At 38.4% G+C, this 23127-nt stretch overlaps 1 protein-coding gene across 2 annotated transcripts in view; it reads left to right on the forward strand.

Annotated features, from left to right (window-relative positions):
* Nucleotides 1–23127, forward strand: part of slc2a4rg (SLC2A4 regulator) — a 36142-nt gene extending 13015 nt beyond the window's left edge. The window contains exons 3-9 of one of the 2 annotated variants that reach the window (XM_067527978.1): nt 7402–7502; nt 8646–8884; nt 11491–11591; nt 13530–13803; nt 14879–15019; nt 17049–17173; nt 17949–23127. In XM_067527978.1, coding sequence (XP_067384079.1) covers nt 7402–7502; nt 8646–8884; nt 11491–11591; nt 13530–13803; nt 14879–15019; nt 17049–17173; nt 17949–18060 — 1093 coding nt within the window. In that variant the 3' untranslated portion in view covers nt 18061–23127. The remainder of the gene's footprint in view (nt 1–7401; nt 7503–8645; nt 8885–11490; nt 11592–13529; nt 13804–14878; nt 15020–17048; nt 17174–17948) is intronic. The other variant, XM_067527979.1, reaches the window with a different exon arrangement.

Consider the following 23127-nt stretch of genomic DNA (forward strand, 5'->3'; position numbering starts at 1 on the left):
ATTACACTCACAGCCAGCATTAAAGAGACACGGCTCCTGCCTAACAGCCTCTTGCTCTCAAGGGGGTTCAGATGCTGGGGACTTGCGTAAGGGCAACATGTGTATAGGCTGCAAATTACTGGATGAACTACAAACATAAAAACAAGATATCCTGGTACTTGCCCATGTTTATAAATTAATATTTATATAAATATATATGTATTTACATTACATTGGATATTGAATGAAAAGACAGTTGAAAACAAGACCAAAACAGGAAAACTAGATAAAGACAGAGGCAGAGAATCAGAGCTGTAAAAATAGGGGGTGTAGACTTGTGTTGGGTAAGGGGGTAGAGTACCCCCAATCATGACCACCTGCCTGCAAAGTGGGCAAGCAAGTAAACTAGAGAGTGAGGGACAGAGTAACTTACATAATACATTGTAGTTGAGGCAGAGAGTCAGGGGCACTGGCGGCGGGATACAGAGCAGTGGGTGTTCTCTTAATACTACGTGTGGAGGGGGCAGCTGTCATGGCTGCACAGTGGGTAGACACCATACTCCATTTCGGTCTGTTCTGATAGCTTCATTATATAGGATATATCATTTCAACCGCATTGTACCAGGTCCTGTCTGTTTTGTACTGACAGGTAACATTTTCAAAAGCCTTAGTCTAAATGTTCATCTAAGATTTTGTTATGCTTCTGGATAACACACACTACATAAACATCGTGCAGTCCCATTTCCCTTTAGAGCCAGCCAGGATCCTTTGAGCCCAAAACAAGCTGAAAGGCAAAAGGAAAGAGATGCATATCAGTACATGTGACAGAAAAATGTATGAATAACAATGCTCTTGTGGTTTAGTTGTTCCTATCTCTTTTTCTGTCAGCCTCCCTCACATTCTCTCCCTCTGAGTTTGCATAGGCTTGACTGATGTGAGCATATGTTTTAGAGCTGAGTTAATGAAAAGCTCTGCCTAAGGAAAAGTTTCTCTCATGACTGGAAATATTACCTCTATTTTTAGTGGTATATATCTCTACGGCTGTGTGCATTTGCATTTTTTTGTATTTTAGAGAGATAAAGAGAGAAACTGAGAAAAGCAAGCAAGCTATTCAGTGCAGTTTCAATCTGCCACAACTCAACCAGGTTTGTGTTTGACAGTGCATTTTGTTTAAATGTGCGACAGTGTTTTTTGACTCCTTAACTGCCAAGGTCATAGACTAATCTCCATGTCAGTCTAATGTACACACAGCTGCTTTGGCACAGATGCATATGCATGCAGTACATACGAAGGCACACACAAATTCACCCTGTTGCCTGATGCCATGTTGATAATATTGGGTGATGAAATGCTATTTAAAGCAAACACCACTGGTGCTGAGGGGAGACCAGAGATTATCGTTGGCACTACACACCTCCAGTGACAACAAGGCCCACTGGAGCACTGTTTGTGTGCATTTTTCCCCAGTCACTGAATAGAAAAATCATTAGTATAGCTTGAAGACGGTAGAGAAATTAACAGTAGTCGGGCTACTAACACATAAAAAAACACAACACTAATTTAAATGTGGATGTTGAGTAATGGCAACTGGGCTTATTTCTTTTTAATTTAGAAATATTTCACTACTTAAAAAAATAGCTTCTTTAGTCTCCCACGTTTTTCAGACTGAAGAAGCTACTTGGATAACTAGTGAAATGTTACGACCCATGAAGTATGCTCTACATTATATGTATGGTTTATAATTGCAAAAAAATGTTTTGCCAATTAACCTTTTAACTCGCACACACCCTTCACTCTTAAAGTGGGCTCAGTGTTTGTAAGTTAGAGGTTACTGAATAGACAGAGAACGCAGCCGGAATTTAACAAATTATCTCATTGGCGCATTTTATGATCAAGGTTAACATGTTTTCTATTTGGGATTAAAGTTAGAAGCGGGGCATATACACTGATCTCCAGGGAGGGATGATGTTCTTTAAGTGGACAAACATGTTGGTAAACTTGATATCTGTCCTCAAGGACAATCCCGCATTCATTTATGTGATATACAAAGTAATGACACACTGCTGATGTGAAATTGGTTTTCGGGAATAGAGATCAGCCTCACTCTGCCCATTCCTGGGCTGCATATGTGCATTTGGCGCCTGTTGCTGAGTCTGGCAGGCACACACATGTGAGATTCACAGTTTGGCTGCTTCCCTTTTTTTTTTTTTAATTCCAGTAATAAGCATATTGTACATGGCATGATAACCATACATTTTTATACCATCATAAGTATTTCCTGGTGTAATACTGAAACTGGTATACCACTGCAAACCTAAGTTCCAACAAAAATGCCATTTTTACTATTAATACTACTACTATTAAATCAGTCCTTGCAAGGAGATTTGATCTCAAACAAAAAATGAAAGAAGTTAGTGTCATGTTTTAGATACATACTGGCTTCATACTGGCACACTGACAGTGACTGGCAGATTTTGTTTTTTGCAGTTTAAAACAAGTTTCATTGTCTGTGGACCACATTGTTGTTGTTGTGGTGGTGGTGGTATGTGACATTTTGTTAACTTCAGCACAGTAGAACAACATACTACAGTGACACCGAATGCATAACCTTTTGTATGATGTTAAATAACTGTACGGTAAATTAGATACCACTTAAAATGTTATATTTAAGTCTAGTAAAATTAATTAACATTTATAATAGAAAAAAAAAAGTTTTGCAGAGAATGTGATCTTATAGTCTTCTATATTGGACCTCTTTGTTGACCTGGGCTGGCTGCTCTCCCTAGCTCTCTACAAACCCCACTGTTGCCTACCATATTAAACTCCACACCACCTTGAATCTTCCAGATACAAATGGATAACCTGTGTAGTTAGCCAGCACAAAACAATGGGGCCTACTGATACAGCCAAGCTCCTTCCACTCCATTCTCATTTCTCTTGACCTTCTAAAACTAATTTCTTCCAAGTTGTCTGTGTAACACACAGTTTTTGTTTTTTGGTAAAACAATTTAGCACTGTAGTATGTTGCCCAGGGTTAAAAGAGCCCCAAATCTGTTCGTTGAGAATGAAATGATCACACCCTGCACCTGTAGCGGGCTGTTGTAAAAAGTTCTGAGTTTGCTCACAAACTGCAAAAGCTGTGTTTTTTTTTTTTTTTTTTTAAAAAGGGTTTTGGGGCCGTGGGAAACTTTGTAACATGTGAGTGGCAGAGTGATTCAGTTACATTAGAAAGGAAAACTGACATGAAAAATGTATGTTAGTACAGTCAATACACCACTGATAAACCTGTCAAGTTTTGACTCGTGTGTTGCATATGTGTGTTTTGTTGGAAGCTCACCATGGTCTCACTCTTGGCTATATACTAGACAGAGCCCAGGGATTTCTGTTGGGCTTTTAAATTGAACAGAGATACCATGTTAAATATAGAGGGAAGGCCCTCTCATCTCCCCAACAACAGTAGAGAGCTGGGGTGGGGTGGGTTTGGTGTGTAGGGGGTGCCAGACAGCCACATGGTAGCATCAAATCACCACTTGCAGTGTTAAAGTCCAAATGTTCTCTTCAGCCCTATGTGGAAATCAACTGTGTTGGAGGTTTCTTCAAAGTGTATTGAAGCAATAAATACTTAACCTGGTAAATCATCCCTCGAAAATGCTCAGTTGGAGCCTGGATTTAAATGTAACTAATTCTAAAAAGATTATCCTTTAATTGGACATAATTCACAGATACACATGCTTGGATAAATGTTACTTTACCCTTTTTTTACACTCCAAACTTGTTGTTGCTACTTGTCTTGGCTCAAATTGGTAGTCTCTCTCTCTGTTCTCTGTATGTGCCTGGGCCTGGTTTGTTGACTTAAGCTGGCCCATGTGTTGTGCTGCTGCCAGAGGGGAGGGTTCTTGGCCCAGCCAAGGCCAATACATGTTAAGGGAGGAAGGAGGTAAGAGGGTGTGTGTGGGTGGGTGTGAGAGAGTCAGTGTTTGGTTTTGTTTGTGCATGTATTTAAGTGTGCCAACTGCTCCAACCAGAGGTACCCACATATGCTTTTACCAAACACACACAGACATACACACACACACACACTCAAACACATACTTGTCTATCACTCATTTGGAGGACATTCCTTGACATACAGCTTTCCCTTTAAACCTAAAACCCAGTCTTATCCCTCAAATTACATTTGAAGTCATAAATGACTCATAAAGGAATACCTCTTGGCCCTCAATATGTAGAAAGTATGAACACACATACACAGGTATACAGTCTTAAGTGAGTTTAGGGCTTATCCACTGATGCATAGTACCTGTTTCACGAAACACATTTGTCAGTAACAGGGCCTGTAAACTTGACAGCTCACAGTATGAATGGTGTAAATACCCTATACTAAATACCTAAATTACCACACAGCCCGAGTATAGCCCACATGTTTATCCACAAATGTGGAGGAGGGCTGTTGTTTTTATCATGCCATCATTAAATTTACTGCATGCCATAAATGTATCATGGTTGGGCTGAAAGGATCTAGTACACATCCAGATTTGGGCAGTCAAAAACCACAAACCCTAAAACACCCTTCCACCCAAACACACACACACACATATATATGTATTTATACATATACACACACACACACACACACACACATATGCTGTCAACCTTGTTGACATCGGTCTTTACTCTCCAATTGCCTTTCTGGGGACTAAATAAAGGCATTCTGAATTTAGCCTGCTCCAAAATAAAGCCTGTCATAAGAAGATGGGGACAGATTTACTATTGCATCAGTGCAGTCACTCTTTAGCCTGTTCTCCACTCCCACCAAGTTTGATGGCTCCACAGTCACACAGAGAGGAGAATCAATAGAAAGAGTAGCGGACCGTGTCATTTACAATGTCTGCAAGCTCTGATGTGTTCATCGCCTACTCTGATGTGAGCAAAGTAGGTGAGGAACAAATGGCCGGGCTGTTATTTGTACGCTGGTTTTATGATGGCACAATGTGGCAGGCATCTGCTTTTAAGTTACTGTAAACTTTGATATCAAAGCAAATCCGATAGCAACAGTCCATTAGCTCCACTTCAGTCAGCATGAATATGACTTAGTCACCAGTTGGCCCTATGAGAAATAGTGTTCCAAACTTGCCATTAGCGTTGACTATTGCTTGACACATGCACACACAGACACATACAAACACTAGCGCCAGATGCAATGAAAATGCGGTGGAGTATCATAGTTCTGCCGGGAAGCAGAAGAAGGAAAAAGCTCAATGCTAGGAAATCTGGGAGGACTGGGGGAAGGGGGGTCATTAATGTGGCCTGGTGTGTGTTGGTATCTGGTTTTGTGTGTCTGTGTGTAAGAGGAAGGGATATCAAAGTTTAAATTAGCTCTGAACTCAACTAAAATGCCTGCTGTCCTTCCAGGTTTTGTTTTGGTTCTAATCTGTTTCTCCAAAACATGCACACGCACAGCATAAAACAGACATGCATGGCTGTCAGTGTTATGGTATTTGCAGATTTTTGCATACCGTAAACTGGCAAACCAGAAATTATCCAAGACTCCGTTGTCTTTTGTAGAATTGAAAGGACAATTTCTTTGATTCCAGAATCAAGCTAACAACATGTTAATGTCAAAATGTGTAAATCAGTGAGAGAAAGTAAGTAACAAAGATCTGTAAATCAAAAGTGTGTCCCTGTTTGGCCCTGTTTAACGCTGAAAACAAGGCTAATGACTTAAACAGGGACAGGGTTAATCTTGTCATTGCTTTATCGCTCGTCCTGACTATGAGTAGGTGCATGTGTATCAGGCAGATGTGTGTCATCCGTCTAAGTCTTCTATTTGTGTGTTGGTATATTAGCCTTTGCATACTGTAATTCTCTCTGTTACTGTATTTTGTGATTTTACAAAACAGTTTAACCAAGTACCCGCATTGTAGTCACAAACGTACCCACACAGACTAACTTGCTTAGCTCTTGTTCTGAGATGCTGGAGGGTAAATCTAGCATATTATCACTGTTTAGTATTCAAACAAACTAAGGAGATACCTTCTTATCTGAAAGCATTCTCAGTTTGTTTGCTCCATGTCCAACACATTCTCATCAGCATGGGAGCTGAGATACTGTCTTGACTTTCAGTCCAAAAAAATATTTAAGTCTAATCCCTTATAACTGAGTTGGAGTGCATAGATAATTGTATGCTTGCTGCTTTACAGCATACTTTTGTACATGTTTGTGGACTAAGGTTTGGAGTTTTTGCATTGAGCATGTGTGTATGCACTGAGACTCACAGTGGATCTCTGCCAGGGCTTAGGGCTTGGCTGAGAGAATGCTTCAAACCAGTTTACTCTGGTTGTCTAGTGGAGAAGTCTGGGGGCGGGACAAGGACCTCTTAAAGCTGCAGACCAAGTGTGTCTTTTGCCTGCGTCTGTGCATGACTGTGTTCCTACTTTAATATAGTACATCTGTGTTTATATGGCTACATTTAATGGCATTTGGATTTGTAAGAGCTACAGCACATTGTTGATAGGTACTCAACTCATTGTATGGACCTTAACAACACATTCTTTCCTGGATTTTACATGAAATCTGCAAATTCGTTTGTGAATGTGCACAAGTGTGTGGGTGTTCTAGGCCCTGCCTTGAATAATTTTCCCCGTATTTTGCTTTCAAGGACAGTGAGAACTGAGGTGAAGGGTGCAAAATAGAATCGATTGAGAGAATAAGTGTGGTGAAGCAGAGATGTTTGTGCTTCATTGCACGGTCACACATATTACTGCAGTAGTCGCATTTTTAATATAACACTGAATGCCAAAGCACACTGTTTGGGCTCACTTTGCATGTGAATATTTTAGTGAATGTCATCTGTGTGTGTGTGTGTGTGTGTGTGTGTGTGTGTATGCTGCCAGTTCAAGAGGGCAGGATAAATAAGGTTTAAACTGAGACTGGACTGCTCATTACGGGACCTGCTGAGCAGGAAGGGAGGAATAAGCATCTTTCCCTCTTTCTCTTACGCAAGGTTGCACAAGCTGTGCAGAAACACACCACAAACCCTTTTCAGTTTAGAGGCTTTTTATTACACCCTTGTCTACATACACACATTCATATTCAAACTCACAAATGGTAAGTTGCCCAAGATCTACTGTACATATAAACGGGTATCTCTCTGTGCTCTTGTCTACCTATTTTTTTGAAAACCTTTTCACCATCATTTTACATTTTTATGTAGAGACAAGAGCAACCTTGTTTTTTCTAAACGATTTTTCCATTACTCTCTTAAACTGTCAATATAACCCTAATGGTTTTACAGACAATAGTTGAGGTTAGATTTGTGCAGGCATATTCTGGGTTGAGGTGAAATGGGGACAAGAGCGTTAGGAACAATCTACATCTAAACTTTTCCTGTAGTGGATAAATAGTATATTTTGTGTTTTGCAGGAAGCCCTCAGGTCATGCTGATAAGGAGGTGATGGCCGCCACTGTGCTGACCTCACTTTCCACATCCCCTTTGGTGCTTAATCCTTCCTCTGCACCCACAGGTGACACCACCGTCTCATGATCAATGAAATAATGTTGATTTCAGTGTACCCTTAAACATGAGCTGCTGAGTCATCTTTGTGTTAACCTGTATTCATCAATTAAGTCTTAGAGTATTATTAGTACTATTCCCTTATCGTTGTATGCAAGCATGTTTACTCAAGCCCAGCACTCAGTCCCAACTGCTCAGCCTTGACCACAGCTCCTTTTGCCATTTTCAGTATTGCTGTGGTTGCCATGACCATGCCAACTGTAATTTCTTTTAAACTTAGCTTTAAGCTAAAACAAGCTAAAGCTCTCTATGCTGCAACATGTATTAGATCCTGTCTGTAGTGACATGATCTTGAATAACATTGCAGAAGTGGGCAGTAATTAGATCTTGTCAAACTGAACTTAGGCTTACTTTACACAAAGTGTTGCAGAGAAGAGATTTTAGTTGATATCCCTGATTTATCACAGTTTGGTCAAAACTCACTTCATATCTCCTCCAACGTTACTTAACGTTTCACAAAATCTTTATGAGTTACATGGTTTGATGTTAAAAGCTGTTAAACATTATATTGTCTCTTTTAGCAGTTAAATTAGAGTTGGCCATTATTTGTTTCTCTCTTGTGGGGGCAATATAAAATATGTTGCACTTCAGGACTTATAAGTTATAGTCTAGTATAGTATATAGTAGTATATAGTATAGTTATAGTCTAGTCTAGTATAGTCTAGTTTCTTTATGCTATGAACATGAACTGAATTCAAATCCTTATATTTCTACAGCAATTAGTTATTAGTTGAAATAAATTGATCCAGATTATGCTTTAAAAGTAGTATTACTGGATTGATCAAAAGGCACTAGTAAGGTTTGCCGGCTAAGACCATTGTGCCTTCTCCAGAGAACTAAACCTGCCATATCTTAATAGGTAGACTTCCGTATAGCATAAAGAAAAAAAGTATAGATGTATAGATCAGAGTATAATGTGTTTTAGAAAGATTTATTTAAGAGATTATTTTTCCATTTCAGTTGTTTGATTTGGATTAGTCCCAAAATTGTGTTGCCAATATAACGCACACCCTTTTTTTTTTAGATATATTTTTTTTTTAAGCCATCTTTGCCATTTTTTCTAAAGGTAACTCGAGTATTCTTTAAAATGCAGTTCCAGAGCCAGCCAGCAGGGCTTGGAAAGAGGTACTCTCAGCTAGCTACAGCAGTTCAACCAGTGGCAACTGGAGCTGGGATGCTAGTGACCAGTCGGTGCCCTCCACACCGTCCCCACCTCTCTCCAATGATACCAACAAGAACTTCCTGCTCTCGTCCCAGGTTGATGATGTCAATGAGGATGTAACAGAAAGCACTCACTTCATGTTTGAGGACCCCATACCTCGTAAGCGAAAGGTAAAGACATAATATTTATGTAAATTTCTCCTTGTAATGTGCAATGGGAAGATATTATGATAATTCTCTTAATATAACGGGTTCCTGTTATATTAAGTCAACATCTTTAATACACTACAAGTAACTCCTCACCTGTCAACTTTTTGTTTATATTTATAATTTATAATGCTACTATAGATGTATTTTTTAAGTTTGGCTTTATTAACTGATTCAGACTTATGAACAGTTAGAAGACTATTATGAAGCTTCTGCAGAAGTGTTTAGAGTATATTGACATACATAGAAAAACAATGACATTTTGACATCCACAGTCACAGAACACTTTCTAACCGCATTTGTTTCTTAAAAGGACAGCAATAGTTTTTTGGGTTAGCAAGAAGGCTGTCCACTCCATTTTTAATTTGAATTAAAAAGAGCACACATTGAATAAGAATTCAGGGCTGCAATTGTAGAAAAACAGCTCTTGTTTGTTTTGTTATTTCTGTAAATTAGCAGCATGGGGAGACCTTGGAAAACCCACCAGAAGAATTCAGACAATGTAAACACAGTGCAATTTAACAGCTTCTAACATAAGGGCTCTCACTCTGTAGTTGTGTGGATGATGGATTGCTTTCTCTCTTTCCTGTTACTTGCTCTTATTTATTTACTACAGAAGCAGCCCATAACTTAGGTGTTTTCATTTTCAAGAATCTTTCTGTGACCTTTTCAGCCTCTACAATGTGAGAGGTGGGAAGGTTTAGTAATAATGAATGAGGAGTTGCAGACGAGGGGGTGAACAACAGGTTAAAGCAACAGATAAATGTGGACAGTCAGGTGGTGTAGAGGAGGAGAGGAGAATTGATGCCCAGAAACGGAAAGGAATCTCTTTCCTATAGTTATACATTGAGAAGGAAAGCTCATGTACTGTACAATATGTGGGAGTCCTTGCCTCACTGGAGTGGGCAGCAGTTAAGATTATTGAGCTGCTGAGCATATGAAACAATAAGGACTGCATGGAAGATGCTACATGAGACCTGTGCCATACCATAGATAAGCAGACAGGAAATTAAATAGGATGTGGGAGGAATGTATAGACACGTTATGTCGAAAAGGGCTAAAACATGAGCTAACTTGCTGGCTGGATTTGTGTTATACTATAGCTGATGCCAACCCCAGAGGTCTAAACCTTCTATGAGCAGCTGCCCCTTGAATTGTAGAATGTTTGATTTTATACAGGCACTGAGTTAAGAGGATTATTAAACATGTCAATCACCAGTCTTACTGTAACAGTATTACATTGCAAGAAAAACGCTTAGGGAATTAAGTGATTTGTGATTGTTTACGGGATTAAAGGCTAGCTTCGCTGTGTATTTTTTGTTAGGAGGTTGGTTCAAAACACATGGTGGGGCCATGCATATAGACAGCACCACTCAAGCAGGGGTAATGGCATGTTGCTGCTGAACACATTCACAAGTGAGTAACAGTTAGTGAGAAATAGCTTGAAGGAATCGTGGTGTAGGAGAGCCTTAATGCAACCATTGATAAAAATACTGTTCTTTTCTCACTCATCTTGCTTGTTGTTATTTATTCAGTCTGTCTGTCAGTCCCTCCCTTTCTTTTTGCCTTTCTGTCACCAAAGGTAAAAACTGTAGAAAGATAATAATAGTACACACCCACTGTCTTTCATTAACAATCATACAGGTTCCTGCTTGCTTATGAAACAGCTGCCCACCCTTGATATGTGAAAAAGAAAATGAACTGGAATAATAACACCCAGTGTATCCATCCATCTCCTCATGGTGGGTTGATGAAGCAAGGGCATCATTCTGGGTTTTAGTTAGAGTTAGAATCAGATTTGAAGGTGATAAAGAATCATACTTCTATAATCAAAGGTTAAAAACAGGTCACAACTGTGCTTGAGCGCTTGTCTATGTATACAGTACATGGTGCATATGCATGTTTTATTAAACTGTAGGGGCAGCCCCAGCTTGCACCATAACACCAAACAATTTCCGGTACGATAGATCTTCCCACAGCGCACACAGATACCAGGAAGAGATCAAAATAGCACATGTATTCTGTGCGCATCAATCTGTCAGCATGACAATACAGTGAGGTAGACAGAGAAGGGTACTGTTTCATCTCTATTTCTCTCTTTTTCCTTTTTCTCTTTCCCTTTTTACTATCTGCGTGTCTAAACTTGTCACATATCAGGTTTCTATTTTTATAGGCTTGCTGCACTAACCATTCTCTAACAATGTGTAGCATTTGGTTCCTTGAAGAGTGGCACTTAATTCCCCAGTGAGGCATTTTGATTGAGTCGGCAAATGAAATTCACACATACTATGTTAAGCTCAATTTCCCTTAAAATACTCTTGCAAATAATATGTTTAGGTATGTCCTATTTGTTTTGTTTTTGTTTGTTTACCAGGGCTGATGTTTTTGCATAGTTGCTGATGATGATTCTCAGCTGAAGAGCTACACCAAAGATTGACCAGTATTTGTTTTATTTGTATGGACTTTGTGACACTGTTTCTGCGAGAGGTTATGTTATGTTTATACTAACAACTAAAGACTGTTCAAATCAACTGTCACCTGACACGTGTTGGCTTTGTGGTTTCTTTCAGAACTCCATGAAGGTGATGTTCAAGTGCTTGTGGAAGAACTGTGAAAAGGTCCTCAGCACCTCCTCAGGGATCCAACGCCACGTTCGCACCGTACACCTGGGGTGAGTTATTAGTCATCACAGGAAAATAAAACACTCAGTTTTTACTAGTCCAATTTCCGAGGCTAATTCCGAAGCCCAAATTTTCACATATCCAATAATTTATACATTAAATGGTTTAGAAAACTGACACTGAAATGAATAATTTTCAAGGTCCTTCCTTTATTGTACATGCTGCCTAGTTGTGTGTTTCATGCACTTGGTCATAGTTTATGTTTTAGCTAAACACACACGTGCTTTACCACTACCAGTAAGATGATCTTCATGAGTCTTCTTTTTGTAAGGCCTTTTATTTATTTATACTTATATTTATGTATTTTCTATTGTACAGAACCAGAGGCTTACTTTATTAAAGACTTTCACTTTGTAGGTGTCACTTTATAATTCTTTTTCAACAGATTCAGGGTAGTAGTCTCAACTTTGTGGTCTTAACAGTGTGGTAAGTAAAGAGAAGTGACAGATTATATCTCAGCTTGGGTGCTTTACAAGTGCCAGCCTTTACACCAAATTCACTAAGGCTGCTTCATACATGTGCTTTGTGGTTGAAAATGTTATAAAGGTATATTATGTAAACATAGGCTATAAATGTCCCACATGTCATAACCAGCCCATTGCATCAGAAATGACATATTGTTAGGTTTTTACCAATACAACTCTTACTTACAATCATGGCTTATTATATAATGTTACATTTGTCACTCAGTAAAATACAAAGCTGCAATGATTTTGAGTTTGCCTAGATCCTGTTGCTAGGTACATTTGAAAGAAATTGTAATTATTATACATTTATATCCTATTACCAGGAGCAATGACAGGCAGAGTGTCTGACTATTACCACTAGAATATGCATTACTTTGATGCCGCACAGTTTTTTAAATTGAAGCCTCCTCAGTTATTGACATTTTATCACCAGCCTATTTGTCTAAGGACCCCTGCAGCACCCTGGCTTTCACTGCCCCCTGCTGTTTGAAAGAGTGATAATTTTCCATACTTTACCTTTAATAAGCACGTTCAGTTACAGTTAGAGTGGTCAGTGGTACTTTGGTAAAATGGAGCATTCCAGACCAACACACTGGCATTTGTGATGACAAAATGTAACTTGTAACGTTTTGAGAATCTTGTCAATTCCTTGACTTACAGTTCATTATAAATAGCAAAAATGTTTTTTTTTTATGGATTTTTGATATGTACTTTCTAAGGGCAAAGTTGTTGTTGTGAATGAAAAAATTACTTGTCTAACTAAATAAAAACTAAAAAACCATAAAAAGATGTTGAATACAGAACTAAGATCAAAACCATTCACTAATAAGTTGAAAAACTAAAATTGTTTTCAAGTGATTATACATACATAAAAACTGCCAAATCAACATGCGGAGAAATGAGCCACTGTGGTGACCCAGAACTCACGCGATAAGCCGAAATGACCAAAGAAATAAAAATAGAAATTTAGGCAGCAATCAGTATAAGCAACATTTTTTAGCCTAATGCACTTCAGAGGAATGTTCATTTGAAATTATGTATCTGAGCCACTACAGTAGTAGAAAAAAGTTAATGCAGTCAATTTAGATGCATACAGTAACATAAGAACTTAGCACTTCTGGCACCCTTGTTTATAGATTTTAAATGTAAGGAAGGCACCCTCTGACCCTGACCTCTGCTTCTCAATAATCTTTTATGCAGTGTTGAATCGTTCGTTGGTCTTCATGGTGTCTTTTCTGGCCAGGATTCAGACCCATTAGTAATGGGAACTCTCAGATACAGGTGTACTTATACTACACATTCACTACACTCAGGTGATCAGAATTGTGTGACTACTAAAACCAGATGGCTGAACGCTCTTACTTTGAGAGTCCCAAATTTTAAAATAAACCATGATTCAAAGGAAAAAAACAAAAGGTGAAAAGCTTTTGTTAAGTATTTGCTTCTCCTGTGCTTCTACAGGCGAAACAGTGACTCAGACTACAGTGATGGAGAGGAGGACTTTTACTACTCAGAGATCGAGGTGAACATGGACAGCCTAACAGAGGGCTTGTCTAGCCTCACACCCACCTCCCCCACCACAGCCGGTCCACCGCCAGTCTTCCCTCCACCGCTCACCGAGGTCGCTCACTCCGAACACATCAGCACAAATGAGTTGCAGAGCCATGCTCCAAGTTTGCTGAGTCAGTCTGCTCCCTCTGCACTCTGCCACATCCGCACTGACCATGCCTATCAGGTAATTCATACATGTAACATGACAGACACAGACACTCAAATACTATTACATTTAACATCTGATCAAGTGTTCTACTGCAGTACCAATAAAAACAAATTGTATGTTACTAAACCATATAAAGTTTTAGTTTTCTGTTTTTACCAAATTTTATTGAAGACAGTTTTTGAGATCAGTGTAGAAAAAAAATTCTAAGGTCAGGCTGAATTACTTAACTCCTACACACGTGTGGGAGTATATATCAGGGAGGGGGAAAAATACTTTTTTGCAAATATTAACAGAAGTTAATATGAAGAATGAAGTCAGAATATTTTAAAACTACAAAACATAATGTTACGGTTGTCAATTATGCTTAGATTCCTGCTTGCAACACTTGGCAACTTTGGATATACATTGCGCTTTCCTTTTCTATAACTTATCCTTGCTGTTTGTCTTTTAACTGTGCAAATGCATGTACACTGCTCACTTAAACATCCTTGGAGGTAAAAATCAAATGTTTTCAGCTCTGAGAATACAACTGCGTAAAATATAAATCTTTAAAATATTCCATATTGAATTCAGTCCTTTGCAGTGGTTTGGGCTAGTAATGAAATTCCAGTTGCCATGACAACATAAAATGCACATAAAAATGGACTTACAGTATACATATGCAGTGGAATTATTTTTCGTTTTATTTCATCTGTATTGTGCCATGCTCATACTCTTCTATTTAATGCTCCTAACTTCATGTGCTTGATGCTCTTACAGACAGTTTTTGATTGTACAAGGGTCTGTACATAATGTTAAACTATTATTGTGGTGTGTATTAGTACTTTCTATTTATTTTAAATAGCAACATTCCTTTGGTGGGCAGCTTTTATTCATCATTAGTGTTTATATGGTGGCAAATTTTAGTTTGAGAGATGGAGAAATGCTTTCCCTGCTAATTATATGATCTCTTTTCTTCTGTATCCTCTTTCTGTTTCTTTCTCAACCTTTCTGGTTTCTCCTTGTTTCTGTTGTGTGTGATTTTTTTTAAAAATTATTATTAATATATATATTTTTTGTGGCTGCATTGGGTTGGTTGTCCATGTTCCAGGCCACTGCTCCAGTGAGTATCCCAGTGGGTCCTGAGCTGGCAGGGTTAGGCAGTGGTAATGGGACTGGGCCTGGAACTGGGACTGGGAATGCCATCACTGTGTCGTGGCAGTCTCCTCCTCTCATTTTTAAAGGCGCCCCGGTGAGTGAGACCTTGTCTCACGTCTTTTTCTTAATCTTAACTACTGTCTTGCTGTTTCTCCCCTTTAGACACTCGAGCTTTTTGTTGCTCTGGTTTTTCACTCTTTTTAACTCTCTTCTACATCTTTTCATGTAGAGAGGCATCAGTCATTTTCTACAGAATAATTCATGCAGACGTTAGTCAAAGTGCTATCATAAAAAAAAATCAAAGCAATCTCTTGTAAACATTACACCATATTTTGTTCCAGTGCTATTTTCAGCGAATCTTGAAAGTTTAAGTTTGCTGGTTTTCTCCATTTCTCCATAAATACGACCTAAAACATAATCAGATATTCCAATGAGTCATAAAATTAGACAAAGGAAGGCCGGTTAAAAAAATTAGTCAAAAATTTTTTTCATTTAATTATAGGGGAAATGTATTCAATCTTAAGAATTTGTGTGTTTCAAAAGTATGTAAACATCTAGGTTTATAAAATTATCAGAATCTGCTGTTTCGGTCAGTGAACAGTAGGAGTTTGCCTAGAATGCGATGACTTATTTAAAGAAGTGAAATCTTGTCTTTATCAAAGTCTGATCTTTTAGTTGTTGATGCCTACTAGACTCGATGGAAATTGTTACAAAGCAATTTCTAAAAACCCCACCAGTTGATTTTCAGGGAGATTAGGTACAAATGGAAACATTCTACAGCACTGTTAACCTTTCCAGGACTGGTCAACCAACAATAATCACACTAAGAGCAGTGTGTGTAATAGTCCAGGAGGTGGCAAACTAAACTGACCTCCCTTATAGTGACTGGTATAAAAGTTTCTGAGTCCGAACCACCATCAGGAAAACAGTGAACAATGATGTATATGGCAGAGCGACAAAAGGAAGCCACTATAGCCAAAAAAGAGCATTGCTGTCAATCTACAATTTAATGGAAGCCATGGAGATTAGCCATTAAACTGTTGGAAGAATGTTTGGTGGACTTTTCAAAGGGAACGCTCTGTTTAGTTGTGACCAAACACTGCATTACCACTAGACTAGTGTCTCTAGTGGAGTGTTTCAACTGTTTCAAACATTGCTATGAGTCTAGGCTCATGGGACAGACAGGAGAAATATTGTATCTTTAAAGCACATGGGATGTTTTCAGGCACAGAACTGTTTAAAGATTTACAAACCAATAAAAGGATTTTAAAAATCAATAAAAAACTGTCAGCCACCAGTGTAGGAACTCCAAAAAACATGTAAAATGTGAGTTCCTCTGGTTATAGATAAAAAATGTACAGATGAATCAAATACAATTGGATTTTAAATTGTGTATTGGTGGGAGAAGGGAAGGGGGAGAGTGCAACCAACTGGTTATAGAGGTGCAGACTGAGCTCTCAACACTGGCCTTGGCTGTGAGAGCTGCAGTTCATATTACATGCTCTACACATTGAGGATGGCACCTACAGCAAAGAGCCGAACCATAGTTGTACTAACACCTGAAACATAGAAATGTGGACTTGGATGCCGTGTGTGTAATTGTAATGACTTTTGCATGTCTCCTGGTGAAATAGAAAGCTTACACATTGTAGACCTCCACTCGGTGATACTGGGGCTCTTGTTATCTAGAAGGAATCAAGAATTTTCTCCCAGTGAGGTATCGTAAGAATGACAACATTCCCCGAGGCTAGTTTACTTCCAGACTCTTTTTTTTTTTTAAAGAAAAAAAGAAAAAACATCAGCAGTATTTTTATCTGCAAGGAAACTGAGAAGAAAAGGCAAACCACACTGATCCTTATCACATTTACAGCTGTCACTAAAGCCGTCTCTGCACTGTTAACCCCTTGTGATCATGTCAATGACTGTGTTAATGAGTGTAATGAATATAATACATTAATTAAGCCTTGGTGGAGGAAGTTTGTATTTTATTTTGTCAGGGACAGAGTAAGGTCATATGTTTCTTTAAGGCTGTCAACCTCTGTCTATTCATTTTTATAGTAGACTAGACAACGTGTCAGCAAGATAAAAAGCAATGCACTTAAATTGCCTTTTCACTTTTGCAGGGGCCTGTGACTCATGTGCGGACAGTTAGCATCGGTGAAAAGCGGCAGCCAGCAGCCAACTCACACAACACTGTTAAGAACCATGCTTTAATAATGCCGGCAGCTAAACCAACACCAGGAACCAGGTATGTCGCAGTTTGCGTGTCAATGTAATTGTGTATGGAGTATAAAATTAAGTTGGTTAAGCTGGTGATTCAAACTCTTTTAACACATTTTAGAATTTGATCATGTGATTCAGCATTCAGGGTTATGAATACCTGAAGCTCTATACACATTTCTTTGAACCTACATATACTGTCCACTTAGAGCAAGTCACTCAATTTGTGTAAATAATCTGCATAGTTTTTATGTGAGTGAAAAAAATTCACTACTATGACTTAATTTCAATGGTCATGCCATCAGATGCTATGACTTTTAGTTTTTGCAGGGTTTATTTCCTTTGTGTTGCTCACACTTGATACATTTTAAGCAACCTTCTGAAGGAAATTAAGTGTGTAGAAGTGTATTGTAGCTATAAATTATTAGTTTATTGCTGTTATGAAATAAGGAGAGCCATTGAGAGTACAGTTCATCAGTATTGATTGTTTTCTATTTTCTAATAAAATGCAACGTCAGTTACAATATACAGTAAATATTGTGCAGTGAACTGTTTCTGATTGAATAAAAAAGCACTTGCATGTAATCTTCAACACTTACCTTCACTGTTCTGGGCCACATTTATGTTGACATGTGTAAAGGAAAGACGTGTATTTGTATGTGTGCCTGACCCTCCCCCTGCATGCACATGGACCATTTTTGGTGTCTTCAAGCACACTGAACATATATGCATGGGTTTTGCCCGTGTGGGTGTCTGGATGTCTGTTTGCATGTCCTTATGCTGTCACATCTGCTGTTACCAAGGAAACCCCGTGGGGAGGCAAAGAAGTGCCGAAAGGTGTACGGCATGGAGAAGAGAGACATGTGGTGCACAGCCTGTCGCTGGAAAAAAGCCTGTCAGAGATTCACCGACTAATCCCGTCCCCTTCCCATGTCTGTGAGATGAGCTCTTCTTCACTTGGAGCGTCAGTGAGGTGGACTTTCTTCATGATAGAGCTCTCGGTGCTGCTTCTTTCAGCCTGGCAGTGGCTTCGCCGTCTCTCTTTTCTGTTTCCTAACACAAAGAGATAATAAAACTGGTGGGTCAAAACAAAACAAAAAAAAATACATTATGCAGGTATGGTGACTTTCTCTAACATGGAGATATTTTCACTCTGTTAATGGATAAGGAAAAAAACAAACATTTAAATTGGATTCTGAAACTTCTGATTTGATTTTTGTTTTTCACCTGCCATTTTTCACGGCCTCTTTATAAGGCGGTGTTTAAAGACTACAGATAAGATTAACAGATACTCTGTTTTTTATTATAGAAAAGCATCATGTAAGCTACTGTTAATGGGGTGGTTCATGACTCTGTTTGGAGGTTCAAAACTTTACACCAGATTTGCCTGGTAAAACCTCTGTAGCATATCTGTTTTTCCTTGTCACGGTTTAATTGACTTAAAAAAAACCCACCAAAGGCAATTAACTTGTTCACTTACAACCAACAGGTGTGAGCTCAATAGCAAATCTAACATCACTGTCCTCTGCAGTCTTACTGGATGTCAATTGTATGTGTATACAAATTGTTCAGTATCTAACAGCCTATTCATGAATGAAATTCAGAACAGCCAGCCACACTTCTTATAATTTCGAAGATTCACAAAACCCTCACAACCACAGGTACAAAATACATCCCTTACCTTTTCCAAATATTGTTGTGAGAGGTCATAATATATAAAATATATTTTCCTCTTTTCAATTTTTATATATGTGCCCTAGATATATGCACCTTGAAGAAATAAGTTGTCTGTTAGAGAATCAGTGCAGCCACAGTGTATGCCTGAGAGAGTGGATATCTATTTCTTATATAAAGATTATTTTCAGCCGTTGCTTGCTGAAGCAACTGGTAGTTGCACTGTGCAATCAGCACAACAGCTTTTAATATTGCTCGCTGTCATTGTTATTAAGGTGAGCTGAGCAGAATGACACTGTTTTTTCCTTTGGAAGCTGATGTTCTTAAAGAGATTGTTTACTACAGTGACTGATAAATGAACAGACTGCTCTTTGAGTCTTTAACTTACAGTCTGACTCATGCAAATTGTTATGGACTTAATAACAAACAGTTTGTAATCCAAAAATCCTTTTGATAATAGGTCCATTCTAATTCATTTCTTACATTTTTAAATGGAGAGTTACCTAAGATTTAGTCTGTGGACTAATTATCAGCAGCAACATAGTAGATGTAAATGTTCCTTTTTATGAATCAGGACTTTTTCGTCTCTTTATTTGAATTTTGGGATAACACTTTAGAATTATCTTTCACACTGGTCTAACATTTGACAATGCAAAATGAGTTGAATGAATCAAACTAAGGTGTTTGGTTGCAGCTGTAGTAAAAATTTTACCTTTGTTACCAAAGTAGAATTACTTATTAAAAACTGACTGTAATGAGCTGGACGAGCAGGCCAAGTGACTCAGTCTTATTTAAATAATTGTGATAAAAGAGAAAAAAACCTTGTAACCCCATTCATGGCATCAAGTCAGTTAATTAATACATTTATTTGTGTACAACAAAATGTCAATATTTTCTAGAGGGCTCTAAAGCCTGTGCACTCTCTATCATAAGACCATCAATTCAGATAAGGAAAAACTCTTCAAGAAGAGGGTAAATCTCAATCCCGTATTTTTGTGATCTGCTGTCAGAGGCGGAGCCATGACAGTACATGTATATTTGTGAAGAGATTTACCTTTGTGCTTTTTAAATTTAGTTTCTGCTACGTGTCCTCTACTCAATAAGCGCTCGTGACAGTGACCTTACCTGATCACCATAGCAACATATGACAAAATACACATAAAAACACACAGAGTGCCTCTACTCCCCTGTATCATTAGGCCAGCGTTGAGCAGACTTCTTGACTGAGGTACAGTATGTCAGAACTCTGTCGCCATAGAAACACCTGTGCTGTCCTCTGTCACCGCAGTTTCTGATGAAAGCAGGGAAGCAGATGCCTGGCTTTTAACTGGTGGCTCATATTCAATGGTCTAAAAATACATTAAGCACACACGGTCGCTGTAAGAGTAGTCAGTGATGATTCATTCATTCTCATTAATAACCACATAAAAATAAAACAACATAAAATGAATTATCCCGCCTGTTGTGTGTTTACTCCACTGGCATCCCAGATAAGCTAGGTCTCCCTTAGCTTGTCGAGCAGTGGGTAGGCCTCTTCTGGCCCGAAACTTCACAAAGAAACTTCACAAAGTGCCAATGAAAAGAATATGGAAAGGAAAAGGTGTACTGACCTAATGAAATTGCACTACGTTGCACTGTGGAGGTTTTTATACATGTACATTTTATATACACAAATTTGAAGTGAAATGATTTTCTTTTTTTTCCAAGGGGGAGGTAGGGGTGTCGTCACTGCCCAATGGAATAAATGGGGTGTCAGGGATCGAGGTTCTGTACCTCTGAGGTCCCCCATTATTAGGAAGTGATCTCGACAGTTAATGTCTTGCTCTCTGTGTCAGAGTTAATGTACTAATCATTCTGGTGCTGGCAGTTGGAGAAGTCTGGTACTGGAAAGTACAGTGTGGTACTTGGGAAGTCACTCAATTTGCCTCTCCTTGGATGAGTGCCAAAGGCCAAAAGCAGCACCTGCCTCGTCTCAGTGATGGGAAACACCGGCCTCAGTCAGTAGCTACACATTATCACCTTGATAACAGATGCTTTAAAATCTTTCATTGCCTGGAGGTTTTTCTGAAATATACACACACTTTTTTCATAAAGTGCTTCTTTGTGCTTCCTTTACTTTAAAAAAAAAACTAAGAAAAACTGGGAAGAAAAATTAGGTTCATGCTTCCTTACATTATACTGAGCAGAGGTAGTAACTGTGTAGATACTGTTGTTAGTGCTGGAAACCACTTTTAATTCTGTTATCTTTGCTTTGGTCATAGATTAAGTGTCGAATGCAGCCCATCAACTCTCTCCATCCTCAATGTGAGCACTTTTTGATTTCACCAGCAGGGTTAGAGGCCGATGCTTTTGCTGGCAGAGAATGGGACTATTAGCACATGCCAAGCTTGCTGGCCATTACTCCACCATTGTTTTCAAGTTGTCCAAAATGACCCCTGACATTTGAGGCCGAGGATTGACCATTAAGAGCTCAGCTCTATCTGTGGGCACCTCAGGTAGGACACCAAGGCCAGAAAGATTTCTGGATGCAAAGTGGCACTTGTGCACAGATTTTGAACTTTATTAGCGAAGCTTTGCAAAATAGATTAAAAATGATAACTTTCACCTAGAAAATGAGGGATGGAGATTGAAGTTAATGGGTTAATGGGTGTGCTGGAAATCTGGAGATTTACAGTAGATGAAATACAGACATGAGCCACCCAGTGACTAATTAGATGGATTTGCAGTATCAGGGCTTTCTTGTACATATGCAACATTATGAGAATCGTGAGGCTTTTTCATATATTGTTGTTTTCTTTGTTGTATCTATGTTATATGAAAAGGAAAGTTTTTTTACAGTACAGTTGCTCAGAATATTTTTCATTTTTTAAAAGTCGATTGAAAAGCTATAATGAACATAACACATAAAGATGTATATTGTAGATTAAGGGGAGAAAAACAAAACTTGTTGAATGTAAAACATACAAAAAGAAAAGTCTCTTTTTTGTTATATTTGCTGACTAGTTTGTACTGCCTGTACTGAACCTGTAGTGCATTCTAATTTTGGTATCCAAATCTTTTAACACCCACAGACAACTGTCACCACACTGCTAAATCATATCAAATAACAGAACCATGCAGTATTGCTTTACTATCTTACTTTGTGCAATGAGAGGCTTTATAATGGAATAAGAACTAACTTTTGTAAGTTACTGGGCTACTTTCTTACACTTTTGCTGTTCATCTTTTCTCTTTCTCCCTGCCAAATAGTAATTATCTCTCAGACTGTGTGGTTATTGTTGTTATAGATGTTGTTGGTTTTGATGTTAAGTTGTTAGGCAGGATAACTTGTTTTAATTTGTGGGAATCTTTATCCTGCCTTGCACATTCCAATCCACAGCACGCTTTTAGACTTCTAGTGTCTTCCATTTGTTTCCTTATATACATATCCTTCCCATGTCCTTTATACTGCAGTGATTGTTTTCTGATCACTTTGCCCGTTTCCATTTCCTGTTATTGTGCTATCCAGCTTTTACCCAGTGTATTAAGCTAAACTAAACCCTTGAAATGTGCATTAAAAAAGCCTTTGTTATTTTTATTTTTTTCTCCAAAAATATCAAAATATATGTGTGCTGCTTATTGAATGTCAGTTTTTATCTGTATGTAAACCAGCAGCAGCAAAGCCAATAGATCTCCTTCCAAATTACATGTTATGCATTGCAATGGCAGCTCCACTAAATTCTCTGCTTCTTCTACTGTGCTCTTATTTTTTGTCCGAGCTTTTAAAACCCTTTTGTCAGTCAGATATTGGGCGACTTTTTTTTTTTTCTCATGTTGTGTTTTACTGAGCCTTTCAGTGGCTGGTGTGAAAATTTACTTTTGCATTGCATTGTTTTTGTTTTCTCATTAAATGATCGATTGATTGAATTGATCTTGTTTTGCTCGTTTAGCTTTTTTTTTTTTTTTTTGTCAGGAGAAACAACACTGAAGGGTTTTATGTGTTTTCCCTTTTTAGTATGGATTTTTCAAGGTTGATTTAAAAAAAAAATACCTCTAAATGTAACAATTATGAGGTAAACGTTAAAATCAGCCTTGGGTTTTGGAGGGCACCATTTGTCCTGTGTGTGGGCTTAGTCTCTGGTCTTCATCAGCAGTCCCACACACTTGGAGGAAGCACTTTCTAAGGAGTGGTGCACTCAAGGAGTATTTGTGTGAATGTCAAGCCTATGACCAGTGCTTGAAAAGATGGATGACCATATGTGATGCTGATAATGTGATGAATAATGTGATGTATTATGATGGAAAGAAAATAAACCTGAATGGAAGAAG

The sequence above is a fragment of the Channa argus genome, chromosome 13, assembly GCF_033026475.1.
Source record: "Channa argus isolate prfri chromosome 13, Channa argus male v1.0, whole genome shotgun sequence".
In the NCBI taxonomy this organism is placed as follows: Eukaryota; Metazoa; Chordata; class Actinopteri; order Anabantiformes; family Channidae; genus Channa; species Channa argus.